Below are 10,226 nucleotides of genomic sequence, written 5' to 3'. Positions count from 1 at the left end.
AGAGAATAATATATGAGTAGGGCCCTCCAAGACAGGCTCTTGTACAAGCACCTCTGCCCCAAGCTCTCCTACCCCAGCCCAAAGACTTCCACTTGGATATTCATCTCTCACCAGTCTAGCAAACATTTATTGAACACCTCCTGTCTTCCAGCCACAATCCTGGGTTCTGGAGACAGAGATTAGCAATCCAGACACTGTCCCTCCCCTCATAAAGCTCAAATGACTTCAGGGAAGAACTACAGGAATGAGAAGCTACACCCTTATGTTTCTGCCCCTAGTCCTCCTACAGAAAAGATCACCTTGGGTTCCTATTGCTTTCTTACTCTTAAACCTAACCTAAAAAACAAGGTGTTTGGGGGGCCTGTGTACACGCTATAATGGGAACGTAAAATCCCTTTCCAGCCACTAACCTTCTTTCTGTTTCTGAAACAGCCTGTCTTTCCCACTCATTGGCCTTTCACTTGCTATTCCTCTGCCTGGAACAGTCATTCTCCTAATTTCCCATTAAGTTTGGCAAAGAGGTTTTCCCTACTGAAATTGTCCTGTTGGTTAGTTGCTAGGCTTCTTTATTATGTTACCCCAGTAGAACAAGCTCTTGAAGCGCAAAGCCTTCGCCTGTCATCTTGTTCTTTCCTGTGTCTGTGCCTAGAATAGTGTTTAGCTAATAATAGGTGCTCAATAAATATTGAATGAATAAGTGAATTCCACCTCTTTGGGGGCATCCCAGCCTGCTCCAAGCACCCTCTGATGCACAAACCCACTCTTCCCCCACTCTGGTCTCCTGTGCTGGGAGTTCCTACACATCCCATGTTCCTAGAACACACACCTCTATGCCCAGCTGCACCAGCCCCCAACCAACTTTCAGAAAGGATGACGTCCTCCTCTGCTTTTTCTGTCGGCAGATTCAGCAGGGCGGGGCCTGCCCCTTTAATCTGGGCCCCACCTGCTCTGGTCAGACAGGTTTGGAGACACAGGTAAAGGGAGGGAGACCGAGAGGAATACTTGCAGAGCCAGCAGGAAGCCAGGCAGCTCCTTCCCGTGTGCCGGGGACCCTCTGCCTCTCTCCAGATGGAAAGTAAGAGGGTGTCATGGATCCAAACAGTAAGGGGTAGGAGGTCCTTGAGGAGGTAGAGGGAGGGGAATCAGCCCCATCCAGAAGCAGTGAGGTGGAGGGCGGCAGGGAGGGGAGAAAGACAGGAGAGGAGGCATGGGAAACAGCCATGATTTAACCTAGAGGTTAGAATGGACAGACCCAGGCTCTCCAGAGATGGAGGAGGTGGGTTAGTGAGAAGTTTGGAAACTGACCAAGTACCCAGACTGGAGATGAAAGAACAGGGTGTGCTGCCACTGCCAGCTCTTTGGGGTAGATTTGTTGGCAAATCAATGGTGGTATCAATTGCCAGGGGAGTTCTAACTGGGGATTTGTGAGGAGAAGGGGAGATTTGGAGGTGAAAGGGTAGCTTCTCTGGCCATAAGAAGAACCTTAGTGGGAAAAAAGCCCTTGGCAAAGTTCTAGACACCTCCTTTTCTTCCCATTCCTGTATTAGGGTGGCCATGACCCCAGAGGTTTTGGTGGAGGTGGGTAGAAGGCATAGGTGGAGGCTGGCTGAGGCCACAGCTGCCAGAGCCTGTGCCCCCAACTCACCCTCTGCTGCTGAATAGTATTCGATGTCGAAACGGTGCCTCCGTTTCAGCTGCTCACTTCCCTCTTGCCTCCCTCTGTTTCAACACCTTCCCTTGGACTATGTTCTCCTTAATGACCCAGAAGGGGCTAAAGCCCATGAGGCCAGCTGTCCTGGAGAGTTCCAATTCTATCAACCCATCCTGAGGGCCAGAGGACAGCAGCATCTGACAGAGCTTTCCTCTGCTCCCTTCAGGGTGACACGACCTTGCAGTAGACCCCCAAAGTGCTCCAGGATGACAGAACCGGAGACCCTGGCCCTGATGGAAGTGAAGGCGCCTGAGGCTTTGGAGAAGAGCCCATCCCAGGCCTTGGTCCCCAATGGCCGGAAGCCAGAAGGAGAAGGTGGGGCTGAGTCTCTCGGAGCTGAGTCCTCCAAAGTAGGGTCTTCAGCTGGGTCTCCCATAGCTGGAGAGGGGACTGAGGATGGTCTAGACAGCACAGTAAGTGAGGCTGCCACCTTGCCCTGGGGGACTGGCCCCCAGCCCAGTGCCCCATTCCCAGATCCCCCCGGCTGGAGGGACATTGAGCCTGAGCCCCTGGAGTCACAGCCACCCACCAAGCTAGAGGAGTCGCCTGAAGATGATGCCAGCCTGCTGCCTGAGAAGGCGGCCCGGGCCTTCGTGCCCATTGACCTACAGTGCATTGAGCGGCGGCCGCAGGAGGACCTCGTTGTGCGCTGTGAGGCGAGCGAGGGCGAGCGCCGCCGGGCCTTCCTGTCCCCCCGGGCCACCCACCCTGCGCCCCCAGAGTGCAAGTGGGCCGAGGCAGTGGTGAGGCCGCCTGGCCGCTCCTGTGGGGGCTGCAGGGGCTGTGGAGGCCGTGAGGGGCTGAGGGCCGTGGCCTCAGTGGGAGCCGCCCTCGTCCTCTTCCCCTGCCTGCTGTACGGGGCATATGCCTTCCTGCCCTTCGATGCCCCACGACTGCCCACCATGAGTTCCCGCCTCGTCTACACGCTGCGCTGCGGGGTCTTTGCCACCTTCCCCATTGTGCTGGGTGAGCCTGGGCCCTGTGAGATGGGAGGGCGCATCTGGGAGCTGGGCTGGAGGGCAGGGCCCGCTTGGCTTGGGGAACAGGAGCTTCCCTTCACTAGACCTGGACCCTCAGGGACTCCCACACCCTGTCACCCTGTGTGCCCACCTCCTCCCAGGACCACCTCAGCCCCACGGCGTCGAGCCCATGCCCGTGCCCTCTCCACCACAAACCCTGTCCCCGCTTCCTGCCTGCCACCCCTCTCCTGATCCTCTGTGCTCTCCAACCCCACCCAGGGATCCTGGTGCATGGGCTGAGCCTGCTGTGTTTTTCTGCCTTACGGCCCTTTGGGGAGCCACGGCGGGAGGTGGAGCTCCACCGGCGATATGTGGCCCAGTCAGTCCAGCTCTTCATCCTCTACTTCTTTAACCTGGCTGTGCTTTCCACCTACCTGCCCCAAGACACCCTCAAACTGCTCCCTCTGCTCACTGGTCTCTTTGCCATCTCCCGGTGAGTTGGGGCTGGGGGTGGGGCACAGGGGAGGTGGTGGTGCTAGAGGGACCCGGGCATCAGAATGTCTGGAGAGCCCGGGACAGGGAGCTTTCTGAATTCTGCATCAGCCCAAATGAGCCCTGGAAATATAAGTCCACTTTCTCCATTGTAACTTACCTCACCTGGCAGCAGGTGATCAGCTCATATGTCTTTCATTATGACACATGCAAACCTAGAACAGGAAGGGCTTTCAGGTGTCACCTAGACCAACGTCCCACCCATTGCAGCACTCCTCAGTGGCACTCCGGTCTGGTGGCTGTTGGCCTCTAGTTGAGCATCCTCTGTGACCAACTGCTTAGTTCTTTATAAGGCAATCTGTTTCATTTTTCAAAAATCCTAATTATTAGAAGGTTCTTCTTTACGTTGTGCTAAAAACTGCTGCCCTGATTCTGACCTCTGAAAGTGCCTAGACAAATTCAGATATTTGATTGACAACAGTTCTCAATTCCCTGACTCCAGCACTCTGCTCCCTCAGTGTTTACTTTTCTAAGTAGCCCTGGTCCCTTCACTGTCCTGGGTCCTCCTGTCTGGGCAGGAAATTGTCCTGCTTGTCAATTGTGGGGGTGGGGGTGCTGTTCAAGAGTATTGTCCTGTTCATACAAACCAAGGCCATGTTAAGCCTCACAGCAGCCTTATTACTCTCCTTCCATTTAGAATTTGTCGTCACATGAAATCCTTAGAGGTATTTTCATGTGAACTACTGTTAACCCACAAGGCACCTTTGAATTTCTGAAGCCCAATGCAAGTCTTTCCATTTTTTTCTCCTAATACATTTCCTTTTGTTACTTCCCATATAGATTAGCAGGTAGCTTTTACTGCTAAAACATTCTTCCTATTGAGCTAAAATCTGTCTTCCTGACACTTCTGAGTGTAGTCTGGTGGTCATCTCTCCCACCAGCCTCCTGACCATCATACCGCCCTGTATGTTCCCCCGATAGATGTTTCCAAAGATAAGTATGTTCCTGCTCATGTAACTCAACCTCACATCTCTCTCTGACGGTCTTAGAAAGAAGTTGGCTTAAGCAGTAAGAATCATCAGGGAGCTAAAAGAAGACTCAGCAACTGTCTGGTCCATTCATCCACTTTACAGAGAGGAAGTCACTACAGACCGGGGAGAAGAGTTGCATAGTTCAGTCAGCAGCAGTGGCAGAACTAGAACCCGTGTCCCTTCCCTCTCTCATCCAGGGTCCTTTCTTCTCTACCTTGGGCAAGTTACTTAAGCTTTTGTGCCTCGGTTTCATTATCTATAAAATGGAGTTATTGTGAAGATTAAGTGAGTTAATTCATGTAGAGTGCTTACAATAGTCTGGTACTTGGTAAGGGTTCACTGAATATGAACGTTTATTACCATTATGCCAAACTGCTTCCTAGTACAGTAGAGAGGCTGCAGTTACTCTAACCTCTGTTTCACAGGTGAAAAAAAAAGGTACCTCAATTTTGTAGTAAGTGGTCCTTCATATATTAAGAGGAAGCTGCTGCCCTCCCCCCAATGAAGGGATGTGTATTCTGAGTGGATCTTCCAAGAAAGGAAATTTGGTTGTGCCTGATCCATCTTTCTGGGCTTCAGGCTCTCTTGAAGCTTGCTTCATCCTCTCTTCTTTCCCTCAGCTTGTCTAAAATGGCAGGAGAGGAGGGTGATGAACAGGCATGGGTTCAAATCACAGTTTTACTATTTCCCCAATGTGCGACTTTGGACCAGTCTTGCTTAACCCCTTTGGAATCTTAGTTTCATCTGCAAAAGGGGAAATAAATACAATGGAATAAACTGCAGCTGTAAAAGTATGAAAAATCTGTTTCTATACTGATACAACATTATCTCCAACATACAGTAAATGGGAAAAAAATCAATGTGCAAAACAGTCTCTATATATAGTATGCTACCAAATTTCAAAAAAGGGGTAAAGAGAAAACAAACATTTTTTGTTCATATATACATAAAGCATCATGATGCACAAGAAACCACAACATTGGATGTCTCGGATGGGAGTGGAATCGAGGTGGGGAAGTGAGGGAAGAGGATGGGGCAGCTGGGAATCAGTAAAGGGAGGAAGACATTTTACTATACTCACTGGAATCTTTGAATTTTGAACCATGTGAACTTACATTGCCTATTCAAACATTTTAAATTAAAATTTGAAAAGTGAAAAAAAAAGAGGGAAGTGAATAATATATTCACTTCTGAGATATGGGGGTCTAAATTAAATAGTGCCCCCAAAGTAGTCAGCACTGTGCCTGGCACATAATAAGTACATAAACACTGGCTGTTTTTAGAAGCATCTGTCATGCCCACCAACGCCCATCTGCTCCCTCACTTTCTACTCCCCCCATCCTCAGCCTGTTGCCAGTTAGCAGACCCACTTCCCTCAAAGAAAGCCCGATCTTTTCTTGCCTCCCAGGCTTATATACTGGCTGACCCTCGCCGTGGGCCGTTCCTTCCGAGGCTTTGGCTACGGCCTGACGTTCCTGCCCCTGCTGTCCATGCTGGTGTGGAACCTTTACTACATGTTCGTGGTGGAGCCCGAACGCATGCTCACCGCCTCCGAGAGCCGCCTTGACTACCCCGACCACGCCCGCTCGGCCTCGGATCACAGGCCCCGCCCCTGGGGCTGAGCAGCTCCGCCCCCTTACCCCCAGCCCAGGTACCTGGATGGGATGAACCCAGCGACTGCCCCGACAGGGTTCCCATCCAATTACAGCCTGGACTGTCCCCGGCTCTCCCCCAAGTCGGGGTGCTGCCCTTCACCTTTGGAGCCTGGGACAGTTATGAGGGAGGGACTTTAGACATTCTTGTAGGGAAAGAGGCTGACAGCCATGTTCCTTAAGGATGCTGAGGGCGTAGGGCCAGGAACAGGAGCAGAGGCATGGTTCCTTCCTGAGCAGCTTCCCACCACTGCCGCTAGGCCCCATCACTGCTGGACTCTGTTTCACTCTCCAGCTTCCTGTGAGGCAGTCGGCAGAGCCACAGCCAAAACTCGGACCATTTCTGTGCCAGCTGTCTAAGCAGAGGGCCTCAAAGAAACTAGAAATTTTGCCAATGCCTAAAGGTAAAGACTGCCATCAGATCAAATAGGACTTTCACAGCTGGTGGAAATCTTCCAGGGGGCCTGGGTTCAGGACCCTCCATTACTGGCCTCTTAGGCCCTTTAGCCTCAGTCAAGAGGATTACAGCTGCCCCACTCCACAATGGCTGCTTCCTTCCTTCCCACCCTTTATGTCCCTGTAACCTCCCCCCTCCAAACTGCCCAGAAGTCATGCCTCTCCCATGGGAAGAGGAGCGGACAGGGAAACCTGCCTCCCAAGAGGAGTGTATGTGTGTGTGTGTGTGTGTGTGTGTGTGCCTGTGTATGCACCCACATGTGGTGGCTGGGGAATGGATGGACGGCACAGTGGCTGATATGAAGCCTGTGTGAATGTGTGTGTAACAATAAATGACTATCACAGTCTTCCTTGGCTCTTCCTTCATGTTTGCCCCTCAGTCTTACGTGTCCTTTCCTTGTTTGAGTCAGACTGCACCAGAAACCTCCCAGCTCCACATGTTGAAGAGTGGCTGGCAGAAGCCTGGTCTCATGGCAAGGAAGAGAACTAGGCCTGCTGAGGAAATGGGGCCACAAACAAGATCTTGCCTTCCACGCCCATCTCTTAGCCTTCCCATTTCCTGGAACCAGCCCCAGACCAGCCCAACAACACACACACCGAGAGACAAACCCTGTGGAAAAAATAAGTCTATTTCATGCCCTTGAGGGCAGCCAATCAGTGAGAAGTCCTCTCATTTAGGCCTGTGAGTCTCATTCAAGGGAAATGGGGGGTGGAGGGGCGGGGAAGCAAAAGAGGGAACTCTCCCACTACCAATCACTCTGTCCCTGGTCCCTCCTCAGAGTTTGAAGGAAGCTCCACCTGGGTCCACAGGAAGTTGAGGCTGGTCTCTGAGGTCCTGCTGAAAAGCAAGATGGGAAAAGGGAGCAGCTGGCTGGAAATACTGACCCTCAAACCTGTAGACCAGCAAGGAAAGTCCAGTAATGTTTTTCTGTCTAGTGAGCAAGCCTCAATTTATGAGCTGGTATTCTGAGTGCCGCTTGTGGCTTAGCAGCAGAAACAGACCTCCTGCCAGCAGCATGAGCCCCGGAGCACCTAGGGCCACTGCCATGATGCCCAGGACAAGCGGGGACAAGGCATCCACTGGAGGGGTACCCACACCCAGGAGCATTGACCTAGAGCAAGCAGAGTGAGAAAGGGAGGTAAGTAGGCTTAGGAGGGAAGGCTGAGAGGCCCAGCCCTCCCCTACTTCAACCTCCCAACTGTCGGCCCACGCCCTGACTCTTACCAGCTGAGGTAGTGTTGGTCCCAGTAGCCAGGGCCTGTGGAAGCCCCAAATGTCAGATTGAAGGCACAGAAGTTGCTCTGGGGCCCGAAGAAGGCTCGGACAATGGGTGACTGTGGGAGAACGTATGCCAAGGTGGGGTAAAGAGGGGAAACTTGGCAGGGCATGGCTGATTCCCGGCTCCCCTGCTTCTGTGAGAAAGCCACTGGTCGCCACTGCATGAAGCCTGATGGGAGGGAGCCCCATAGCAGTTGGTCCAACTGGGGAGAAAGGCAAACAGGCAGGGTGAGGAGAACCAACAGTGTTGCTCCCCTACCCTTTCCCAGCCTCTGACAGGAGTTGTCCTGAGTCCTAGACCTGGGTCTAGAACTCACAGGCTGTTTGTACCAATCTCTTCTCTGCAGAAAGGGGAGCTGAACTGGATGGCAGAGTCTTTTTCCAGCCTCAACACTCAGCAAACCTGCACTCAGCTCCCTCTTCTGGGCCCCCACACCCTTGCAGATCCCACCTGCCAGAGCACTAGTCATACTGGACTGCCTTCTGTCTGGCTTCCCCACTGACGGCAGAAACGGTGCTAAATTCATCAGCATAGTGCCCAGCACAAAATTGCTGAATAAAGTGCTGCTAAATCGTAAATGGTTGAATGATTGTCTGTAATCCTAAGGTCCCCCTTTCACCCCCTATCCATCTGTCTCTCTGCTGGAAGCCTAACCTGGAAGACGGCAGGTGCATATTCATCGTCAATGGAGTGCTGCTCCTGCACCGAGGGGCAGTCGGGGCCCTGGCCCAAGGTGGCTACCTCCAGCCCAAACAGGGAGCGGTTTCCCCGGGGAGAGGCCCCAACCAGGGCCACTTCTAGCTGGCAGGTGTCCGCTGTGTGGAGAAGGCGAGGGGGTTGGAATGGTCGGCCAGATCTGGAGAAGGCCTGCACCTAGGATGGAGGAGGCAAAGGAGGTGTGGGAAGCAGGTGGATACCTGCATTTGAAGACAACCCCCCATCATTAACTCCCACCCTCATAAACTGGCCTTTTGAATTCTGATTCTCCATAACCTTACCCTGAAGATCAGGCTGCCATTGGCAAAAGCCCCAGTGGGGTCGTGAATGGGGTGGCCTTGAAATGTAACACTCAGGGTGGCAGGATCCAATGAGTCAGTGATGTTGTTCCAGAAGAACTCAGCCAAGGAATACGGAGGATATGACTTTCCTGGAGAATCTGCAGCCGCATCAGATGTGTTGGTGCTGTCAAACTCAAATAGCTGGAGGGTGGGGGTGGGGAGGGACTGGGTTGCCTGAGTCCAGCTTTCTCCTGAATCACCACCCCCACCCCATTCACTGGACCCCACCCCAGGCTCTCATACGCGACTCTACTTCACCCACTCTGTCTTTAGTTTCTCCCTCAAATTCAGATGAACCCTCTCCTCTACACTCTTCCCCTTGGTTCTCCCCCAACCTCCTCACCCTGGTAAAGACGAGGGCAGAAGAAAATTGGATGCTGTCCTTGGGGTGTACCATCAGGGCCCCATCAGGATCAGAGGAGATCAGGAGGCTCCAGTTGACACTCAGGGTGCTGTAGGGGGTGTTGGTAGCCACCAGCAGCACTGCTGGGGGTCCCAGGCTGCTCCACACATAGTGCAGTGTGGAGTTGGTACCCACCGCCCGGACATGAAGCAGGTTCTGGGGGGCATCCAGCCAGTCAGAGATGACCTCCAGAGACACCTGGAAGGAACATGAGTAGTGGAGGGTCAAGGGAACCGATCCAGGGAGAGACACAGGGGAAAGATGCTTGGGGACAGGGAGACCGGGCTTCAGAAATGATGAGGAAAGGGTGGGACCCTGGGGTCTAGGCAAGAGAAATGCTTGTGGGAGCTAAGGAGATTCTGGTGTAAAAGGAGAGGTGGGGTGGAGGAGAGGTGTGTAAAGCCAGAAGTGCCCTGATCTTGGTGGAGAGATCAGGGCACAGGGCCGAGAGGAAGAAAAAAATCCAACACTTGCCTGGACCTGGCTCACTCAGGGCTAAGTCATGGTCCAGCTTTCACCAGAAGACAGGATACCCTCACATCTGCCCTGTTCCACAGTCCTGTCCCATGATCCATGGCTGCCCCGACTCTCAGATTGGAGAAACTCTATTCCATGCAAGCACCCTCTACCACCACCCCTCGGTTGCCTGGGTTCCAAATACCCTTCAAGGGTAGCATATCCTGAAACACCTACTGCCGTAGCTCCTCACCTGGCGGGTCTCTTCCCCCAGCAGGCCAAATGGAGCTGTTGTCAGAAGTAGACTCAGGAGGAGCACGGGGCTGGGGGCACAGTGCCCCCAACCCCGGCAGGGCTCCTCACAGCCACTCATGCGGTCCCAGCTCCAGAGGGCGGAAGAAACGCTAGTCATGTGACTCACAGGTTCAGCTGATCTCTTTAAAGGGTGGGGCCATCACAACAGTTCTTAAAGAGACCGCCTCCCTTAACCCAGATTTCGGCTTGAGTGAGAATAGAATCAGAAAGGTTAGTTCATCATCCCCCACGGAGATGGCAAACAAGGTATCTCAGACGGGATTTGCAGACATACTCGCAACCTCTCCTACCTAGCTGGTCCCACTGAACAGTTATCTGTAAGTGGGCATGATATCTGGATTCAAGGTCCAAATAGAATCTCTATAAAATGTCTCTGTGGCAGGGAAGGCAGAGAGAGGAATTTGAAGGAATTT

At 52.8% G+C, this 10,226-nt stretch overlaps 2 protein-coding genes across 4 annotated transcripts; one reads left to right on the top strand and one right to left on the bottom strand.

Moving 5' to 3' along the window:
* The first annotated feature begins 963 nt into the window (after positions 1 to 963).
* TMEM79 (transmembrane protein 79) lies at positions 964 to 6,787 on the top strand. Of its 2 annotated transcripts, none has more exons than XM_006214611.4 (4): positions 964 to 1,075; positions 1,878 to 2,677; positions 2,950 to 3,163; positions 5,602 to 6,787. In XM_006214611.4, the coding sequence occupies exons 2-4, from the start codon at positions 1,918 to 1,920 to the stop codon at positions 5,813 to 5,815; spliced, it is 1,188 nt and encodes a 395-aa protein (XP_006214673.2). In that variant the 5' UTR covers positions 964 to 1,075; positions 1,878 to 1,917; the 3' UTR covers positions 5,816 to 6,787. The 2 variants fall into 2 exon arrangements, with proteins under 2 accessions (XP_006214673.2, XP_072802472.1); XM_072946371.1 differs by lacking the exon at positions 5,602 to 6,787 and adding an exon at positions 4,212 to 4,715.
* A 125-nt stretch (positions 6,788 to 6,912) lies between these two features.
* On the bottom strand, positions 6,913 to 9,898 carry GLMP (glycosylated lysosomal membrane protein). 2 transcript variants are annotated; one of them, XM_006214608.4, is made up of 6 exons: positions 9,752 to 9,898; positions 8,983 to 9,240; positions 8,580 to 8,780; positions 8,236 to 8,454; positions 7,527 to 7,783; positions 6,913 to 7,413 (listed from the first exon to the last, which is right to left on the bottom strand). In XM_006214608.4, exons 1-6 carry the CDS (start codon positions 9,869 to 9,871, stop codon positions 7,248 to 7,250), a joined length of 1,221 nt encoding a protein of 406 aa, XP_006214670.1. In that variant the 5' UTR covers positions 9,872 to 9,898; the 3' UTR covers positions 6,913 to 7,247. The 2 variants fall into 2 exon arrangements, with proteins under 2 accessions (XP_006214670.1, XP_072802471.1); XM_072946370.1 differs by lacking the exon at positions 7,527 to 7,783.
* Between the last annotated feature and the right edge of the window lie 328 nt (positions 9,899 to 10,226).

This window comes from Vicugna pacos, chromosome 21 (assembly GCF_048564905.1).
Source record: "Vicugna pacos chromosome 21, VicPac4, whole genome shotgun sequence".
In the NCBI taxonomy this organism is placed as follows: Eukaryota; Metazoa; Chordata; class Mammalia; order Artiodactyla; family Camelidae; genus Vicugna; species Vicugna pacos.
This window is presented reverse-complemented; position numbering and strand designations above follow the sequence as displayed.

Bases quoted from the DNA above. Each gene is read 5' to 3' on its own strand.
- TMEM79 (XM_006214611.4), top strand. From the start codon at position 1,918: ATGACAGAACCGGAGACCCTGGCCCTGATGGAAGTGAAGGCGCCTGAG. The intron at 2,678-2,949 runs GTGAGCCTGGGC...AACCCCACCCAG, and splicing joins CACCTTCCCCATTGTGCTGG to GGATCCTGGTGCATGGGCTG. The intron at 3,164-5,601 runs GTGAGTTGGGGC...CTTGCCTCCCAG, and splicing joins GGTCTCTTTGCCATCTCCCG to GCTTATATACTGGCTGACCC.
- GLMP (XM_006214608.4), bottom strand. From the start codon at position 9,871: ATGAGTGGCTGTGAGGAGCCCTGCCGGGGTTGGGGGCACTGTGCCCCC. The intron at 8,781-8,982 runs GTGAGGAGGTTG...CCCACCCTCCAG, and splicing joins CTGCCCTCGTCTTTACCAGG to CTATTTGAGTTTGACAGCAC. The intron at 7,414-7,526 runs GTAAGAGTCAGG...TGCTTGCTCTAG, and splicing joins GACCAACACTACCTCAGCTG to GTCAATGCTCCTGGGTGTGG.